This window comes from Aspergillus multicolor (genome assembly GCF_047715735.1).
Source record: "Aspergillus multicolor strain CBS 133.54 unplaced genomic scaffold BDW74scaffold_1, whole genome shotgun sequence".
NCBI classification, from domain to species: domain Eukaryota; kingdom Fungi; phylum Ascomycota; class Eurotiomycetes; order Eurotiales; family Aspergillaceae; genus Aspergillus; species Aspergillus multicolor.
The window spans coordinates 8,371-27,696 of NW_027395952.1; the positions used below are offsets into that span (position 1 = coordinate 8,371).

General features: G+C 52.6%; 8 protein-coding genes across 8 annotated transcripts; 6 read left to right on the forward strand and 2 right to left on the reverse strand.

Annotated features, from left to right (window-relative positions):
* Positions 1-2,333: 2,333 nt before the first annotated feature.
* Positions 2,334-3,851, reverse strand: BDW74DRAFT_164395 (prolyl hydroxylase family protein; the record flags this gene model as incomplete). Its single annotated transcript, XM_073726255.1, has 2 exons — positions 2,334-3,517; positions 3,569-3,851. 2 exons carry the CDS (start codon positions 3,849-3,851, stop codon positions 2,334-2,336), a joined length of 1,467 nt encoding a protein of 488 aa, XP_073589200.1.
* A 1,309-nt stretch (positions 3,852-5,160) lies between these two features.
* On the forward strand, positions 5,161-6,854 carry cbhC (putative cellobiohydrolase; the record flags this gene model as incomplete). The annotated part of the gene is made up of 7 exons (XM_073730797.1): positions 5,161-5,239; positions 5,299-5,367; positions 5,419-5,707; positions 5,759-6,012; positions 6,061-6,198; positions 6,261-6,760; positions 6,810-6,854. 7 exons carry the CDS (start codon positions 5,161-5,163, stop codon positions 6,852-6,854), a joined length of 1,374 nt encoding a protein of 457 aa, XP_073589201.1.
* A 1,220-nt stretch (positions 6,855-8,074) lies between these two features.
* Positions 8,075-9,482, forward strand: BDW74DRAFT_171943 (putative endo-1,4-beta-xylanase; the record flags this gene model as incomplete). Its single annotated transcript, XM_073727395.1, has 5 exons — positions 8,075-8,130; positions 8,195-8,351; positions 8,403-8,535; positions 8,583-8,696; positions 8,752-9,482. 5 exons carry the CDS (start codon positions 8,075-8,077, stop codon positions 9,480-9,482), a joined length of 1,191 nt encoding a protein of 396 aa, XP_073589202.1.
* Positions 9,483-9,592: 110 nt separating this feature from the next.
* Positions 9,593-10,021, reverse strand: BDW74DRAFT_171944 (uncharacterized protein; the record flags this gene model as incomplete). The annotated part of the gene is made up of 1 exon (XM_073727396.1): positions 9,593-10,021. One exon carries the CDS (start codon positions 10,019-10,021, stop codon positions 9,593-9,595), a length of 429 nt encoding a protein of 142 aa, XP_073589203.1.
* A 445-nt stretch (positions 10,022-10,466) lies between these two features.
* On the forward strand, positions 10,467-10,991 carry BDW74DRAFT_171945 (uncharacterized protein; the record flags this gene model as incomplete). The annotated part of the gene is made up of 1 exon (XM_073727397.1): positions 10,467-10,991. One exon carries the CDS (start codon positions 10,467-10,469, stop codon positions 10,989-10,991), a length of 525 nt encoding a protein of 174 aa, XP_073589204.1.
* Positions 10,992-11,057: 66 nt separating this feature from the next.
* Positions 11,058-11,557, forward strand: BDW74DRAFT_171946 (uncharacterized protein; the record flags this gene model as incomplete). Its single annotated transcript, XM_073727398.1, has 2 exons — positions 11,058-11,128; positions 11,191-11,557. The coding sequence occupies 2 exons, from the start codon at positions 11,058-11,060 to the stop codon at positions 11,555-11,557; spliced, it is 438 nt and encodes a 145-aa protein (XP_073589205.1).
* Positions 11,558-11,842: 285 nt separating this feature from the next.
* Positions 11,843-14,880, forward strand: BDW74DRAFT_171947 (uncharacterized protein; the record flags this gene model as incomplete). The annotated part of the gene is made up of 2 exons (XM_073727399.1): positions 11,843-12,436; positions 12,742-14,880. 2 exons carry the CDS (start codon positions 11,843-11,845, stop codon positions 14,878-14,880), a joined length of 2,733 nt encoding a protein of 910 aa, XP_073589206.1.
* Positions 14,881-16,446: 1,566 nt separating this feature from the next.
* On the forward strand, positions 16,447-18,915 carry BDW74DRAFT_184400 (uncharacterized protein; the record flags this gene model as incomplete). Its single annotated transcript, XM_073730798.1, has 15 exons — positions 16,447-16,671; positions 16,724-16,885; positions 16,933-17,040; positions 17,088-17,158; positions 17,211-17,321; positions 17,368-17,394; positions 17,444-17,486; positions 17,532-17,574; positions 17,624-17,714; positions 17,767-17,780; positions 17,828-17,944; positions 17,994-18,471; positions 18,533-18,579; positions 18,631-18,835; positions 18,891-18,915. The coding sequence occupies 15 exons, from the start codon at positions 16,447-16,449 to the stop codon at positions 18,913-18,915; spliced, it is 1,767 nt and encodes a 588-aa protein (XP_073589207.1).
* Between the last annotated feature and the right edge of the window lie 411 nt (positions 18,916-19,326).

Consider the following 19,326-nt stretch of genomic DNA (forward strand, 5'->3'; position numbering starts at 1 on the left):
GTTTAGATTCTTAGCATTAATTTTATAATAAAACTAGTTTCTGGAAAAAAGGCTTATAAACCCTTTTATTCTTATTCTTTTAGGTGTATTACACCCTTTCACACTATTTGCAAACCCCTTCTAAGGCCAAGGACCTTATAGGCACATACCCTAAAAAGCAGGAAGCGCTCGCGTATCTTATCCAGGGTGTCCGCGGCATGGCTTACCTGGCCTGCCTTGGCCTCGCGGACAGCGCGGAGGGTGACTAGTATTTATACTATTTTTACTAGCCTGGATAGGGAGCTAGTATAGCTATATAGGTTATAAAAGCTCTAGAACGCGGGATTTACTTTAAGCACTGCAAGAAAGCCTACTAGGGTATTTTTAAACAGGTCCCCTATTAGCAGATAGTCTTATAATATAATAAAAAGGCTTAGCATGGCCTGGTTTAGCTAAGCCTAAAATACTACCTTACAGGGGCTCTGGGGAGGCTTAGGGGCCTGGCCTATGCAGGTAGGGCAGGATAAAAAGGGTGCCATAAGGGGCAAGGCGGCTGGTACTAGTGGGCGTGGCGTGAGCTATGGCAGGGTATTTATTAGCATGGCCAGGCCCTTTTTCTGCTTCCAGGGGACTGTTCACCGTGGCAGTAGGTTAAGGGCAGGTAGTATAAGGAATAGGGTATCCTGGCTAGCTACTACTAATATAAAAGGCTTTATAGCCTGTGTAATAAGAGCTACTAGCCTGTAATCATACTTTTTTATGCGGTCCAGCGTGGCTAGCTAGCTGGTGTTAAGCTAGTGGCATAGCTAGATTACCTGGTCTAGCCATGTGCTGTAGTACACAAAGCAAACCAGGCACTACTAAACCTAATTATAATAATAATAGGTCTTAGGCTGCAGGTAGATCTAGATTAGCTAGTTTTAAATACTTAGCTAGTAAAAGAAGATATTAATATAAACCTAGTTAAACTTATTAATTTAGCCATTATAAATAGCGTGATAGGCCTAGTTAATTAACCGCTGCATGCTTGCGCTAAGCTGCACCAGCAGCGGCTTCTTGCGGGGATTTAGCAGGGCGCCTAGCAGGGCAACCATAATTAGATTTTAGCTATATAAATACCTGGGCTACCAGGTAAGCTCCAGCCATGGGGATACCTTAGTAGGGTGTGGATCCAGGACTAGCACCTGGCTTACTTTTTATTTTATAACTATTTTTTCTTCCCGCAGTACCTGGTTTACACGGGCCTGGACAAGCTTTGCAGGGATAAGTACTGGCATTTTTTTATTACCCTGTGCTATGGGGGCTGCCATGCAGGTTACCTTAAAGAAGTGGCTCCCGGCCCGGGTAATATAAAATTATAAGTAAAATATTACTTAATTTATAAGGAAGGCCTGCTACCAGGCCCTAGTATATATAGCTAAGAGCTAGCCCTGTTTTTATATCTTATTCTTTTCCTAGTGCTTTGCGCGGCGGTGCTTCTTTGTGAAATCTAGGGTCCGGGTAATATACAGGTAGTATAGGCAGCCATGGCCCTGGTAAACTAGCAGGCCCGGCACGGGCAGGCCGCCCGCGGGCGGTTAGCAGCCGGGCTCTCGGGATGGATTAGCCCACGGCCGCTGGAGCATCGCTGCCAGGGCAGCCTCGCGAAGGGGAAGGGTTACCATGGTTAGGTAAAAGCTATAATAGGTGCAAAAATAAATAAGTAAGGTAAAAAGGGTAACTACATACTAGTAATAAGGCGCTGTGTAGATTTAAAAGTAATAAATAAGGTTATAAAAAAAGAGATTTATGCCTTATTTTAACTACTTAGGTTTAAAAAAGGGAGAGGGAGGGAAAGGGAAAAAAAAGGGGGATTATAAAAGGTATATAATTTATAATTTATTATATTAATATCTATATTATCATGCCAGGCAGAGGCAGGAGCGAGCGGGATAGGATTACAGGCATAAATTAAGATAGGATAAAAGGGGGTAATAACTTACGCAAGGCAGGTAGTTAGGTATGCACACACATGCCAGGGTTAACAGGAGCACGCACAGCGCTAAAGCCTAGCAGTAGCAGGAGCAGGATAAAACAGACTAATCAGGGGGCAAAGAAACAAAAGGCAGGCGCGTTCTATCAGGGACTAGGGACTAGAAGTGATAAAGCCAAGCCTACTGTAGTCCTGTTGCATGATGAAAGAATTAAATCTATTTTACTCATTTGATTCCGTGTATAATCTGGTAGTGTGATTGATTTAAACGCCAGCGTAGAAACCTCAAGACTCCGTGTTTTTTTTTTGACTGCCTTGGACTAGGCGAGACATTTGACAAACCCAGGAGACCAAATGTCCAGGTTGATACTAAACGGAAAATCTATGAGTCAATCAGTGGTTCCCCGCTAGGCCTCACATCATACTCGACATCCGTCCGGATGATATATTTCGCGCCCTTCCTGACCCCCGTTCCCTCATGCAACAACGCCCCATTTGCCTCCCCATGCGGAAAGATGGCAACCGAGCCCATTACCGGCCGTACGGGGTACGCATTCAATGTCCCCTCCTTGGCCGCTGGCATGAAGAATGTCGTCTCCCCGCCCTCGAACTCGTCGTTGAGATACAACAAAAACGTGTACATCGAGCTCTGTTTGTTGTCCGGCGGGGAGGCATCATAGATGTATTTGCCCTCAGGACTGATTCCAGATGGCGGCCATGCGCCGTCAATGTGGCAGCGGTATTCGGCACCCGGGACGTACCGATAGACGCGGAAGCGTCGGTTAATTCCGCGGACGGGCCGGCCGTTGACGGAGGCGGGGACGTAGGGGGAGATTCTCGACCAGAGCGTGTCGTGGAAGGCTGTGTCGATGATCCAGTAGAAGTTATGAGCGAGGATGCTCACGTCTCCGTCTTCGCGGAGGGGGGCGTCGGGGAGGAAGTTGACAGATTCCCCGGCGGCGATGATTGCCTGGCACTCGGTCGCGGAGAGAACGTTCATTGCAAGGCCGAGGCCGGGGACTGCGGGGTGCGGATGGTATATGATGGATGGGATGGTCGGTGACAAGGGGACCGCTCCTGGGACGGTGGTGTAGAGAATGGCGGGGTGATGGTTTGGAGGTTTCCGGAGTGGACCGGGCGTTGTTTCGAGGATTTGAATCGCAGAATCGGACTTTGGTGCCAGACTCAGGATGGATTTGTCCAATACGGAGGCGTAGACGGGCAATGGGGCGGTTGCGGGGCGCAGGTCCCAAATGGACTGGAAGGCGATTGGGGAGGCCGAGCTGACAGCAGCAGGGTTGGTGTCGATTGGGGTGCTGATGCGCAGAATTGCATCAAGGACGCTCAAGAGTTCAAGGTCCTTTGCACTCCGCTCTGGAAGCGCCTCGAGTGCCCCTGGCTGTGTAGAGAGACCACTGACGACATCGAGATCGCGCACCCAGCGACACAAGGCCCCAATCTTGGGTTGCTGGCCTCGGATTCTCATCTCGGCCAATAGGACCTTGGCGTCGACGTACTTTCCATCGGCCAGGGCCCCAGTGATCCGCGCAGTCAAGTTCGCACCCTCTGTTGAATGCTTAGCGATCGTGCTTCATGATGGACAACGAGGGGATTTACCAGCATTGTCGAGCCCCGTTGTACAGGCCTTGCGGAATTCATAAACTGCAGCCCGAATATCCTTACACGCTTTTGACTTGGTCAAGCCGGGATACTCTGCAAGGGCACTGAGAGTTTCAATGGTTGTCTCCAGCTCCTCGTCCGATACAATGGTGTTGAGATGCGGGTCGAGACTAGCCACATCGGGCGGGGGAGTCGGTGGGAGAGTGGACGGCTTACAAACTTTCTGCGGAAGCGAAGGTTGAGCATTGCGCTTGCGCTTCATTGACTTGGACTTGGCCATTTTGAAGTGTTGAATATAAACCGAATCCGGTGAGGTGTGTTGAAACTGGCGGGGGTTGCGGTCTGTCGTCTTGGAAAATGCGGAGAAAAATCTGTTCCGTTCTCCACTCTGCTTTTCACACTTATCTCCAGCCTATCAGATCTATTTGTTGCGGTGAAGAAATATCAAACCGTAATCGGCGCGGTCTACCACGGTCCAGACTGGCCGCCCGCAATGATCGGCCGGTCGCGGTCGCGTTCTTTCTCTCCGTTTGCCCTTGCAGTGTACGCGGGGGCTCATGCTTACAGGAATACTCGCATCCTCCTTTATTGGATGCTTTACTGTCGCGCGGCTTAGCACCATGACAAGCTGGCAGAGCCCGTTGCTTGTTAACTCATCTGAGATGCCGTGTGCGACGAGAGGAGCACGAAAATGCTTTGGAATGTCGAATATTTCCTCAGAGCAGCATTGTCCCATGCTTAATCACTTCCGAGCGCAGCTCGTGCCGATTGGAAGTGCCTTCGAACACGTTTTCCCGCCCATGTGCCCGAGACTGCCATAGCACATGGCCATGAGGCAGTGTCTAGTCTCGTACCTGGATAAATCAACATTGGCCACTAAGCCCTGGCGAATTACAAAAGGATAACTGTCCTATCAGCTCTTATAACAAACTGTTTAGCTGGCGTATACTCCAGTGACTAGATATTCGGGTCTCATTGTCAAACCGTTGATCAGACCATAATCCACTAACATTGCCGGGAAATGGAGTATGATCTCTTGTATGTGCTTAAACACTCGCCGTTATTTACCTGTCTTCATTTCTTCAACCTCGTCACAAACATGTTGGCTTGGTGCACGATCGTCTTACTCCGTTCTACTTTGGGCTTTGCCGCGAGCCTCCGGAGCACGGCTACATGGCGCGATCAAGGCGACCAATGGGGTTGCATCGTCCATGCAAGTAAAATATCACCCATGCAGGGACCTATTTCGACAGCTGCATGCAGAACGGAGTAGACGGTCTTCAGTCATTGAGGCGTCCCGTGAGTTCCGCACGAGGCGTTCCAGCAGACCACGGTACCTAGGTTGCTGTTGCGAATTCTGGGAACTTACAGCTTCACCCTCTCCTCGGGCACCTGACAATCTCCTCTTTGTGATGGGAAAGCGATCACTGAGGTTAAATTAGGCACGGGAACGACGGGCTACACCCCGCGCACATAACGCCTTTGGGGAAGTGGGATACGGAGAGACGACGATATAAATTCATCTCGGCGACGAGGAAGAACAACAGCCACACAGCAGCAGACAGTACACTACTTTTCGCGTTCTCGAAATGAATTACATCACTGCTTCTCTTGCTCTGACGCTTCTGCCATCCTTGGTTCAGGCGCAGCAGACTCTCTATGGCCAATGTATGCATCGGCTATCCCATATCTTCCCACATCTTGTGCAGAGCTAACAAGTCCTCCAGGTGGAGGCGAGGGCTGGTCAGGAGCAACTACTTGCGTTGATGGAGCCGCGTGTTCGACCGTAAATCAATGTCTGTATTAGGGCTTTTCGCCTTGAGCGGGCAACTGTTAACATTGGATAGGGTATGCCCAATGCCTGCCCGCGGCGACGACTTCAACGACCTTGACAACCACGACATCGGTGACGACGACGACGAGCGGCGGTACAACCGGCATCACCAGCTCTACCTCTAGCTCTGCTACTGTTACCGCTACCGCTACCGGCAATCCATTCAGCGGCTATCAGCTCTATGTGAACCCGTACTACTCCTCCGAGGTGCACTCCATCGCCATCCCATCCCTGACTGGTACTCAGTCCTCGCTTGCAGCAGCAGCGACTGCCGCCGCCAAGGTGCCTTCCTTCGTATGGCTGTAAGTCTTCTGTATATTAGTTCTGAAAGAATTGAGCTAAGATTAGGATAGTGATGTCGCCGCCAAAGTGCCCACCATGGCCGACTATCTGAAAGACATCAAGTCCCAAAACGACGCTGGAGCCAGCCCTCCCATCGCCGGGCAGTTTGTTGTCTATGACCTTCCCGACCGCGACTGTGCTGCCCTTGCCAGCAATGGCGAGTACCGCATTGATGATAATGGCGTAGAGCATTACAAAGCCTACATTGACTCGATTCGAGAGATCCTTCTTGAGTACTCGGATGTTCAGACGATCCTAGTCATTGGTAAGAGACCTGGTTGCCCCTCAATCGCAGCGACTAAACATTGAATAGAACCGGACAGTCTTGCGAACCTGGTCACAAATCTGAATGTGGCCAAGTGCGCCAACGCTCAAAGTGCATATCTCGAATGCACCGATTACGCACTCGAGCAGCTTAACTTGCCCAATGTGAACATGTATCTAGACGCCGGTAAGTTAACTCCGTCTATAGCCCATGTCTATGTTTAGAGTATACTGACAAATTGTTTATAGGGCACGCGGGATGGCTTGGCTGGTCCGCGAATCTTCAACCCGCCGCCAACCTGTATGCAAGCGTCTACAAAAACGCTGGATCACCCGCTGCGGTCCGCGGTCTTGCCACCAACGTCGCCAACTACAACGCCTGGACCATCGGTACATGCCCCTCCTACACGCAGGGCAACACAGTCTGCGACGAGAAGCGCTACGTCAACGCCATCGCCCCTCTCCTGTCCGCCCAAGGCTTCAACGCACACTTTATCGTCGATACCGGGCGCAATGGCAAGCAGCCCACCGGCCAACAGGCGTGGGGCGACTGGTGCAATGTCATCAACACGGGTTTCGGCGAGCGACCGACCACAAACACGGGCGATTCCTTGGTCGATGCCTTCGTCTGGGTCAAACCTGGTGGGGAGAGTGACGGGACGTCGGATAGTGCTGCGACGAGATACGATGCCCACTGCGGATACAGCGATGCACTGCAGCCGGCTCCCGAAGCAGGGACATGGTTCCAGGTATGCACTGACTATGACGTGCATGAGTATTACTGACGACCATTACTAGGCCTACTTTGTCCAACTTTTGTCGAATGCAAACCCGGCGTTCTGAGCCTTTATATCAGGGGAGGTGTCAAGCCTGGACAGACCATTGAGTAGCTTATGTCGACGGAGAACTGTTAGGACTACTCTCTTCCATGGTACAGCAAACTTCAATAATCCTTAGTTATTGACTACATTTATGCTTTTACTCTCTGGTGTAGCTTACATGCACATGCTGTTCGTCCAAGAGTCATAGTTTTCTTCTCATATCGCTAGTCGGCGTGGCAAATATATGTAGTATCCCCTGCGCTTCAATGGTTGTTTAGCCAAAACCGAAGACGGAGAAAATCAATCAATGCATCTTAGAACAGTTTTGAACTGCATTCTAACCATGTCACTTTCCTACGAGGCTATCCGTAGCAGCGTCTTGCTGGAGCTGTTGACAGTTTGGGAGCGGATGTCAGAAGCCTGAATTTCCCTGCCCAAAATTCCAGCGAGTGCACAAAAGAGCAATACGATGAAGGTCTTCCATGTATTACTATTGTTCACTCAATGGGCGACTGTAGTAATATATGGTACATTGTGGATAGCAAACGTGTGGATTGGGTGAAGGGGACACCATTCGAGCGTGGCCGATTAGAACGATCTAGGTACAATGTCAGTGCCCCGCCCTCGTCGCCCTCTGAGGAGTTTAAGTGATTTGGCATGAACACCTGAGTATCAGGTCTAAGATGGATCTTAATCCAGTAAGAGAGCGACAACATAATGAGGCACGGATGTCCGTTTTGGTCGCGGGCGGAGAGGCTTGTTGACCCCCTGCAACCCAATCTAAACTGCGGGGAACACTAGGAACATGTGGTTTTAGCTCTTGACTCGGCTGAACATTAGGCTAAAGGCGTCTGCAGACAGTAAATGCCGTGCATGCATCGCTTATTCTTCCCAAATTGGTGGTTTCTGTCAGACATTGACAGACAGGACAGTGCAGAAGTCTGTCTCCCTGTGCCGTAGCACTAGCCCTAACGCCTTCAATATCGAGATGCAGCAGCACCTCGTTTTAGTAATAGCACTGTGGCTTACCTGACTCCGAGGTAGACGGAGCACGGAGGACAGCCCCGCGTCGGATAGACGGTCTGACATCCTGTCTCTTCACCATGGAAGTGAATATAAAGCATTCAGTGCTTGTCCTGCAGATGTAGGATCAGTAGATCAATAGGCAAGTCCCATCTTGTTCCTTCTGGTTTGGACGTCTGCTTTGAGCAACAGCTCCACGACTATCACCATCCGAAGAAAATGGTGATGTTCTCATCACTTATCGGGGCGCTTGCGGCATGCCTCCTCCCGAACGTGTTCGTGGTTCCTTTACTCCCGGCCCATCGTGTGTAGCCACAACAGCTAATGAGAGACACACAGTGTCGCTGCCATTGGTCTGCATGATGCTGCAGTTGCCGCCGGACTGGAGTTTTTTGGCTCCGCGACAGACAATGGAGAGCTGACGGACCTTCCATACCTTGCCCAGCTCAGCAATACCTCTGACTTTGGTCAAATCACGCCTGGCAACGCACAAAAGGTAGACCACCTGTGGACGTAGGGTATGCTTATGGCTAATACTAAGTTATAGTGGGATAGCACCGAACCTTCGCAGGGCACATTTAGCTTCACCAAAGGAGACGTCATTGCCGATCTAGCCGAGAATAATGGCCAGTTGCTGCGCTGTCATACACTTGTTTGGCATCAGCAGCTTCCGAGCTGGGGTACGATAGCTCAAACGATGCTAAGATAGTGGCTAACGCGCCAGCAGTAACCAGTAGCACCTGGACCAATGCCACTCTCACGGCAGCCCTGCAAAACCACATCACCAACGTAGTGACCCATTACAAGGGCCGGTGTATTCACTGGGATGTTGTGAATGAGGGTATGTCAAACCTCAGTACTGTTTTCTAATCAATATCTAACTATCGTTGTTCCAGCCCTCAACGAAGACGGCACCTACCGGACCAACCCCTTCTACAACACCATCGGCGAATCCTACATCCCCATCGCATTCGCCGCTGCTGCAGCCGCCGATCCCGACGTGAAGCTCTACTACAACGACTACAACCTGGAGTACGGCGGTGCCAAGGCAGCAGCTGCGCGCGCCATCGTTCAACTCCTGCAGAACAGAGGCGTCAAAATCGACGGCGTTGGGTTCCAGGCTCACTTTGGTGTAGGGACCGTCCCTGGTCGCAGTTCCCTTGTCAGTGTACTCAAGTCCTTCACGGCACTGGGCGTCGAAGTGGCGTACACCGAGGCCGATGTCCGGATTCAGCTGCCTACTACAGCAACCACACTGGCGCAGCAGGCAACAGACTTCCAGAACTTAGTCGGCTCATGTGTGGACACGGACGGTTGTGTCGGATTTACCATTTGGGATTATACGGACAAGTACTCGTGGGTGCCGAGTACGTTCCCAGGATATGGGGCTGCGCTGCCGTGGGATGAGAACTTGGTGAAGAAGCCTGCGTATAATGGATTGTTAGCTGGACTTGGGGTGACTGTGCCTACGCCGACGACAACGAGTACGACAACAGCGCCCACGACGACCGGCACCGGAGCTCCGCGCTGGGGACAGTGTGGTGGCAGTGGCTGGACTGGAGCGACTACATGCGCGAGTCCGTGGACTTGCACCTATGTCAACGAATGGTACTCCCAGTGTCTGTAGACGTTAGCAGGCAATGTTTACCTTTGTCTGAGTTAAATTACTGTTCTACTGTGTCTATGGGAATATATATTCAATTCTGTCATTGATTGCAATACTAGGCGAGAAACCCCTCAAAACTCCAGCTTATGGAACAGCCAGACATTTGGCTCGGTATAAACACAGACTCCCGCCAGAACATAGTACTTTAATGGCACCAGACCTCCTTTGAATGGGATCTCAACGTAGAGTCTATTGCCATCTCGTTCCACACGCACATGCTGCGCCACGGCGTTTCGCACCAGACTCTGGACATCGAGCCCTGTCCATTTCCTCCACTCGACCACCGTTCCTGTGGCTGTCATGCTGGCAGGGGCAATCTTGACAATTTGCGCACCCAACTGGATGTGCTTACGCAACCATGGATCGAACGCTCCACGCCCCTGCGGATCTGACCAGGACAAGTACTTCTTCATCGAGATGGTAGGGAAGTCGGCTTTGCGCGTGGGTCTCAGTGGCACCACAAGCACACGAAGATTTCCTGAGATAGCGGCTCGTTTCATGGCATCGATCAGAACCTCGGCCAAGCCTCATCGGCGGCGATCTGGACGCACCGTGATGGAGATTGCGGAGAGAGCATTGGGGGGTTTGCTGTAATGACGCACACGCAGATCTCGCTTCTGGTCCTTGGTCAGGGCTGTCGAAACGCCATGCAGCTGATCTCGAGTAGCCAGCCTCTGCAGTCTAGTCTCCCCGGTCACCACGCAGCCGCTCGCCAATCATACCACGGAAGAGCTGCCCTGGCGAGTGTTCCCGCAGCAATATCTGTTCTTCGACCTTCATCCAGACGGGCTGAGCCATTACAACTAAAGCTTCCTGCTACGGATCAAGACCCCGGTCCAGGCACGAGCAGTCGGGGGTGCTCTGCAAGAAATTGTGCGTCGTCATCCCATGCTGCGAGCTCGATTCGAGCATGCAGAGGCTGGATGGCGGCAGTGCGTACCAAAAATGCAGCCGGACAGCTTTGTCTTCAGCGAGCATCCTGTGTGGCGTTCTGAAATCACGGCCATTGCCCAGGCGCGTCAGACGCAGCTCGACATCGTCCACGGCCCTGTCTTTGCAGCAGATCTCTTCTGTCATGGATCTCAGGAGCAAACTCTCCTGCTCAGCGCTCATCACTTAGTTGTCGATCTTGTTTTATGGCGCATTATTTGGCACAATATGGACCAGATTCTGCGCGGTAGTCAACCCCTTTCCCCTCGCTCGACAGTATCATTCCAAGCCTTCGTAGAGAGGCTGCATGCCACCGCAACGTCGTTGGTCCCGTCTGAAATCCTCCCATACGAAGTAGACACTTCCGACTACAGATACTGGGGGGTCGAGGTCTCAGACAACACATCTGACCAGTCCGAGAGTCACGCCGTGAGCTTGGAACCAGATGTCACGGCTCTCCTGCTTGGACAGAGCAGTCAACCTTTGGCAACATCGGTCACAGACATTTTGGTCGCTGCCCTGGTGTACTCCTTTGGCTAAACCTTCGCCGACCGACGTGCGCCTCCAATTTTCATCGAGGGCCATGGTCGAGAAGCTTTCAACGAGATGGAGGTCGATCTTTCCGAAACCGTCGGCTGGTTTACGACCATTTACCCGGTGCAGACATCGAAGCGCTGGTGAGGCTTGCAAAGGACGTTCGTCGTTCCGTTCCAGGGAACGGCCAGCCTTACTGTGCCAGCCGTTATCTCTCGCCTGCAGGAAGAGAGACATTCAAGGACCACAGCAAGGTGGAGGTATTGCTCAACTATGCGGGAGTCTACCAGCAGCTGGAGAGCGACGAGTCGTTGCTGTGCTTGGAGGGGGTTTCCTGCTTGGATCTAGAATCGCCCAGGACCCGAAGAATAAGCCTTGTGGAGTTCAACATTGACGTGCACCTGGGTCGATTGATGATCTCCTGCACTTTTCATCGGCAGATGAAGCACCAGGTGCTGCTTCACCGCTGGATGACTTTGTTTGGGGACGCGCTCACCGTCGCCGCTCACCAGCTCCGCGCAGGTCCCAGGAAGTTCACACTGAGTGACCTGCCCCTGTTGCCAAACTCATAAAGCGGACTCTATCAGCTTCATGAGACACTAGCTAACGCTGGCCTTTCGGTGGATGCCGTAACAGAGATCTACCCGTGCACGCCGATGCAGGAGGGCATTCTGCTGAGCATCGAGAAGGGAGCAGCCTCGTATCTCAATCATCAGATTTGGAGATGCGAGCCCGCCCCGGGCATGGGCCCTGTGTCTGCCGACCTCCTAGAGGCAGCATGAAAGCGCCTAGTCAAACACCATTCCATTCTCTCCACCGTGGTTGTCCCGCTCCTCGAGGGGGTCATGTTGGCCCAGATGGTACTCCACAACCCATTAGCTCTTGTCTCACGTCTCGAAACCAACCTGGCTGACCCGTATAGCACCCTAGAGGGCCTTGAGCAGCCCACATTCGCTCCCGTGCAACCACAGGTTCTGTTAACAATCTGTCAAAACGCCCACGGTGAGGTGGCCTGTAGGCTTGACATGAATCACGCCCTGAATGACGGTGACTCTTCTGCCGTTGTCACGGACGACTTCATAGCGTCGTACCAGGGCCTTTCCCTGCCGCCGGCTCCTCAGTTCAGGGAATTGATGGAGCACCTGCAGTGTACCTCATTCGCAGCACGAGAGCAATACTGGGCAGAGACACTCAAGGGTGCCCAAAGCTGCCGGTTCCCCGTGGCCGGTGACCCAGACACTTCGTCCCAGAGCAGCCACGTCTCCATCCAACTGGACAGGGAACTGACCGCGCGGATCTACTCGTTCTGCCGCGCTCGAGACATGACCCGATCGGTATTCATCCAGGTAGTGTGGGCGATGTCTTTGTATTGGTACACTGGAATGACGGACGTCTGCTTCGGATACATGGCCTCCGGACGCGACGCCTCAATCAGCAGTATCGAAAGCATGGTTAGATCACTGGCAAATATTCTTATTAGTTGAGTCTGCACGCAAGATCCCCTTGGTCCAGCATTGTCCAAAACATCTACGGCTTCCGCAGAGCATCTCGCCCATCAGCACGTATCTCTGGCAAAGATCCAGCATGCCTTGCGACTGGGCTCTGCGCCACTATTCAACACCTGTGGCACAGTGCGAGATTATACAGTGGTGCCTGCGATAGTAGACCGTCTGCGGCTCCATGAAGTCGGTGGCGGTGATCCGCACGAAGTAGAGCCCCCCTCTCCATATTGTGAACGCATACTAACGCTGTCTAGTTCGCCGCCGGTCTTGGTGCAAAGCTAACCAAGACTGGGACCGATATCGTTCTCAGCTACCGCACGGACATGATCAGTGATTCAACGGCAGAGGTGGCAGATACGGTCAACATGGCCATGGCGTACGTCCTTGACTGCGACAGCCTAACCAAGACTCCCCTCTCGTCCGGCTTTTTTAAATACATCGTCAGCGAGAGTGAAACCGATACCGTCACCCTCTGGAAACAGTACTTTCACGGCCTGGAAACTCAGCATTTCCCGGCGCTGCCCAACCCTGCATACTCTCCGCGGACAACCGGTACCATTCGATATCAAGTGGATATTTCCACACTCAGCGACCCGCGAGCTGTCACTTCCGCGTCGATTTACGCCTCTCTTGCAATCCTGCATGGATCCTATACAAATACCACCGACGTTGTCCTTGGTATCAGGAACGGATGCTCATCTTGGACGGTGCCGCTCAGGGTCCGTATTGACGGGGACTGCACCCTGGACGTACTGCTGCAACATGTAGAACACGACATCACTCTTGTCAAGAAGTTCGGAAAGGTTGGAATCCAACATGTGTGGCGTGTTAGCGAAGAATCCGAACAAGGTTGTCAGTTTCGGACACTGCTCGCACAGGTGCCCAACGGCAAAACTACCCTTGATCCTCCAGGCCAGCCAGGCCTTGTGTTCTGGTGGTGCTTCTCTGAGAATCCGATGGACCTCGACGTCAGATTCGACTCCAGCCTGCCCACAGAGCAGTATGTTCGGTGCATGTTGCGGCAATTCGAGCACCTACTGGGCCAACTTCACGCTGGAGACAATAGGGATCTCAAGCTTATGGATCTCCCATTAGCCACAAGGGAAGACTTGACCGCTGTTTGGACCTGGAACGGTCCCGCGTTTGAGTCAATTGAAGCCTGCATGCATGATCAGATTGCAGCCATGGCCCGGATTCAACCGGATGCGCCTACCGTCTGTGCGTGGGATGGGGATTGGACATACCAGCAGGTCGATGACCTCTCCACGCGGCTGGCGTCGCGTCTGGTCCCGTATCTGACGCAAGGGACAACAGTGCCTCTGTTCTTCGAGAAGTCGGCATGGGCGCCCATTGCGATGATTGCGGTGATAAAGGCGGGTGGCTGCTCGCTGGCCCTGGATACGGCTCATCCCCCTGGCAGGTTAGCGGCACTTGTCGAGCAAGTTCAGCCTGTCTGTACGCTGGGCTCTGCCTCCAATGCGGACCTCGCCCGAGAGGTAGCCAATGTGCCAGTGATTGTGGTCGACCGTCCAGATCATGATGCGACGAACGCCGTTGGAGGCTTGCCAGCCGTCATGTCCTCCGATCCATTGTACGTGATCTTCACACCGGGCAGCACCGGCCAACCCAAAGGCTACATCGTCTCCCACAGCAACTTTGCCAGCGCCGTCCACCACCAGCGGGAAACGTGGCAGTTCGGTCCAGGTTCCAGAGTCCTTGACGCTCCCCCCTACGCCTTCGATGTGGCCTGGGGCAATCCTCTACACACTCTCTCTTCGGGCGGCTGCCTCTGCATTCCCAACACTGCAGCAGCAAAGGAAGATATGGTTGGAATCTTGAAGGCATATCGAGCGACTCACGCCGAGATGACTCCTAGCCTGGCACGGACGCTGGACCCTGCAGAGCTGCCGGATCTGAGATGTTTCAGCTCCTCCGGCGAAGCACTCGACGATAGTGTACTCCGGCGATGGTCTAGCGTGGAACGGATCCTGAATGCGTACGGCCCTGCTGAATGCACAGCCGTCTCCACGATAGCTCGAGTCGGCACAGGAGCAGTCTCTGCAAATATCGGCCGAGGATTAAGCGTGAACACTTGGGTGGTGAGCCCCCGGAATGGCCAAGTCCTGGCCCCTATGTACGGGATTGGAGAGCTGTGGCTGGAAGGCCCGCTGGTCGGACAGGGCTACCTTAATGACTCTGCCCGGACGGCTGAAGCGTTCATCGACGACGCGCTGTGGCTGTTGGAGATGGGCAGACATGGCCGGCTTTACAGAACAGGCGATCTAGTGCGATATGACCCAGACGGCAGCCTGGTCTTCGTCGGGTGTAAGGACAACCAGGTCAAGATCCGAGGCCAGCGAGTGGAACTAGGCGAGGTTGAACACCATGCCTGACACGCTTTGAATGATTTCAACCTCCAACTCGCAGCCGGCACCCTTACTCCACGCCACGCAAGCCATCCAGTGCTCGTGGTGTTTGTGTATCACGACAGCGAACCATCGCGGAACTCACTGCCGGCCTAAACAAGAAATTGACAAAGTTCCTGCCCGCGTACATGATTCCAACCGCTTACATCCCCATCCCAGAATGACCGTTCACCCCGAGGGGCAAGACCGACCACCGGAAGCTTCAACGCGATGCCTCGACGATGACAGTCCAAGATCTGGCTCTGCTGGCAGCAGGAAAGACACCGAAACGCAGTCCACGCACCGCGCAGGAGAAATCCCTCCAGCAGCTGTGTGCTAGCATCTTGGGCGTTGAAGCCGAGGTTATCGGGCTCGACGACTCGTTCTTCCAGCTCGGAGGCGACTCGATTGCCGTTGTGCGCCTGGTCATTGTGGCTCGTCAGCAGGGGTGGAATCTGGCGGCGGCCAATATCTTCTTGCATCCGAAGTTGGCTGATCTTCCTGTCACGATGGAGTCATTGCAGGGGGGTTGAATAGGGGCTGTAAACGTGCTGTTTCGGAGGTTGGCTATATTCGTAGTATGAACGAGACTGTACTGCTTCGATGTTGAGATTCTTGCCGTGATGAATATATATTTTTGCCTTCTCCGGTCCGGCTCAATCCGCTTACCCCCCTTTCCCTGATTGACATTTAGTGTGTCCCTACGAAGGCTCCTCGATTAATATTATCCCTTTCACGACGACTCCTCGGTCTTCGTCCGTCGGAGCATGCCTCGGAGATGGTGGGGTGCTCTGTCAGTGAGATCGAAGGGTCCACGCTAAGAAAAGGCGTGATAGCGTCGGTCCATGGCGAATCTACAGACAGACGTGGATGCCCACCAATTCAACAGGACTCTGGTACTTGTCCATAGACATTCTGGTTGATCCTGGTCAAGATCAATGTCTGAAAGATCCTTGTTGTCCATGTCGCCGTCCTCCTCTCCGACAATGGCACTTCTATACCACAAAATGCCCATCGAGACGCTGCTGCCGCTAATATAAAGGCTGCAGGAAGCACGACATCGACCCCCACAATTGTGAATCAAGACGCGACCACGCTGCAGATTGACGCAACTCTCTCTGGGCTCAGCACCTAGACAGAAATTCTTATCGTCGGTAGGTTGAATGTCATCATAAGTTAGCATGATTGTTGAGGGAAAAGGGCCAGGATCGAATCCAAGACTCTAGAAAGCCTTGCCTCCGCCACGTCCAACCACATGCCACTCCAGGAGCTTGAGATCGAAGGTAATAAGAAATTTCCAAATCCTATTAAAGCTGGCCATTGACTTTTGAGGCAGCATCTTGGTATGACGGGTTGCCGTCGGCTTGATTCTCCACGGCAAACTTGTCGCCACAGAGCTAAAACACCTTGGCCGCTAGTAGCATGGGCCTGGAGATACCGTAGGTGGAAAGGTTCGAGCGATGGAGCGAGTCAAGTACCCTATAAGTAGCAGCTACCTCGTCCCATCTATGTAGCTTGCCGTCCTGTGCTGCCTTCTCTTATCGACCTCCTACCATGTCAGCCAAGCAGCCGACCGTCTCGTCCGCGACGCCATCCGACGATGACAGTCTGCGGTCTAAAGCCACCTATGAAGGCGTTGCGCCCAGCAGCGCCGCACCCTCAACCCCCGCCTTAGCCAGCGACCAAGCAGCGCGCACAGAAGGCGTGATTCGCGATGCGGTTTTGCGGTTTCTGCGCATTCGGAAGGGACCGAGGAAGGTTCCGTACGATCTGGATGCAGTACGTACCAGTATAGCCTGCTCCGTGTTAGCTACGGTCGCTAACTGCACAGGTGGCCACCCAACCGAGCATCTGGGACTCCGATAACCTCGAGGAGTACAAGAGCCTGTATATCCATTCGCAGTGGGAGAATTGGAGCGCCTTCGATCCGAACTTCCGATGGACGTATCGAGAGGAAAAGGCAGTTCGCCGCAAGGTTGACTGGAAGATTATGGTGAGTATTTTGACAGAAAAAGTAAACATAAAAGCTAATCAAGACAGGTTCGGGTTTGTATCATGTTTGCAGCTCTCAACATCGACCGAAACAACCTCAAGAACGCCGTCTCGGACAACATGCTCGACGATATTGGCCTCACACAGGCTGACTATGTAAGCCTCTTGCACGGTGTGTCTCCGACTGAACTAATATCCGGTAGAACCTGGGGCAAACCATCTCCCGAGTCGGTTTTCTGGTCGCCGAGCTTCCTTCGCAGATTATCTCGAAACGGTCGGTGCCTTTATCTTACTCAAGGTCGGTGTAATGTGACTGACTCTCGCAGTGTTGGCCCCGACATGTGGATTCCCATCCAGATCTGCATATTCAGCGTCGTCTCTGCCATGCAGTTCTTTCTCAGCGGGCGGGCTTCATTTCTTGCAACTCGCTACCTCATGTAAGCCTTCTTCTCTGGAACACAATGTCTCTTGCTGACCGATCAGTGCGACATTCCAGGGTGGTTTCATCCCGTAAGTATTCAGAACCAACTGAAGGACTAGCAGGATCTAACAGAAACAGTGACACGATCCTTTATTTGAGCTACTTCTATACCGGTCCAGCGGTATGTTTCCCTGTCATCACCGAGCGACTGGTGCTGACTTGCTAGCTTCCGGTTCGACTGGCCTGGTACTGGATGTCGTCCCAACTAGGTAGGCCATTTCAACTTCAAGTCCGAGGGAGCTCTTCTGACTACTTTAGTCGACATCGGCGTTGGATTTGCCGCGGTCGGCCTGCTGTCCATGCGCGGTATTCTGGGCTACGCTGGGTGGCGTTGGCTGTTTCTCATTGAGTAAGTGGCTGCTGCTCTCAGAGTGTTTGAGCGATGCTAACACTTTCGACAGGGGTTGCTTTACCTGTAGGTGTTAGATCAGATATCGATGGTACCTGTACTAATTGAGATAGTCCTGGTTGGAGTTGCCTCGTTCTTTCTCATACCGCAGTGCCCAACCAAGACAAAGAGCTGGTGGAATCCGAAGGGCTATTTCACCGAGAAGGAGCAGAAGATCATCGTGAACTCAGGTCCGCTATTCCAAACCCACAAACCAGAACCCTTTACTAACCCACCCAGTAATCCGCGACGACCCGCAAAAAGGCGGCATGTTCAACCGACAAGGTCTCTCCCTCAAGCAAATCTGGGAGGGCACAAAAGACTACGACATGTGGCCTTTATACATCCTAGGCCTGCTATTCGGCATTCCCAAGTACCCCGTCGACCAATACCTCAGCCTCTCGCTGCGCGAGCTGGGTTTCAACGTGATCCAAACGAACCTGCTGGGGATCCCCTGGATCGTAGGCTCCTGCATCACCATGCTGCTAATCACAGCCTTCAGCGAGCTCATCAACAACCGGAGTTTCGTATCGATGGCCGAAGATGCGTGGCTACTGCCGTGCTTCGTGGCGCTGATTGCTTTGCCGGACCCGGTTAATCCGTGGGTGTACTTTGCCATTGCGACGGTGCTGCTGTCGTTTCCGTATACGCATCCGATTCATGTGGCGTGGACGAGTCGGAATGCGGGATCTGTGCAGAATCGGACTGTTTCTGCTGCGTATGTTCCCAGCCTTTTCTCGGCGTTAAATCAACCTTGGACAGAAGGCTAATAGGTGAAGGATCTACAACATGTGGGTTCAAATCAGCGGAATGATCGGTGCCAACGGTGAGGTTCTCCATCTCAATCAGCAGAAACCAACTTCTAACTAGTGATTAGTCTACCAATCCAGCGACTCACCTCGCTACTTCAAAGCCAATAAAGGCCTGCTCGTGATCTGCGTGTGGATGTGTGTGGTCCAGTATCCGGGAACATACTTCTACTACAAATGGCGCAACAACTCCAAGGCGAAGAAGTGGGATGCCATGAGTCCCGAGGAGCAGCACCACTACCGGCAGACCACTACGGATAAGGGAAACAAGCGGTACGTACCTGAACAGGCAACGAGTGTTGGTGAGCTTGGACTAACTCAGGAACAGGCTTGACTTCCGCTTCGCCACTTAGACTGGATATACAGAACACCGGAGGAGCTCTGGTACTCACAGTTTAGAAATGGGATTAGACTGCAAGGAAACGTAGATGACATTTGTTTACATGTTCTCGGCTAGCCCACCATCTAAATGAAATAGAACATCTTCAGTGACAGCCCTTACAACGTTAGGTAGATCAAGAAAAGAAAAATGATCACAATATCATCAGCAGAAGTGCATGGTGTTGACCTAAAGGGATGGGATGCAGCTACTTGCTATCATCCTTAGGGGGTATCTCCATCATACACAGGGACACCGCTCGGGTCATAGTCTCCCAAGTGGCGTTGTTCTGGCTCGAGCGTCTCCTTGAGGACACTGCGTGCGGTGATGGCATACCGGAACTAAGTAACATTCTTCTATGGGACCAGAGAAGCTAAGTGCTATC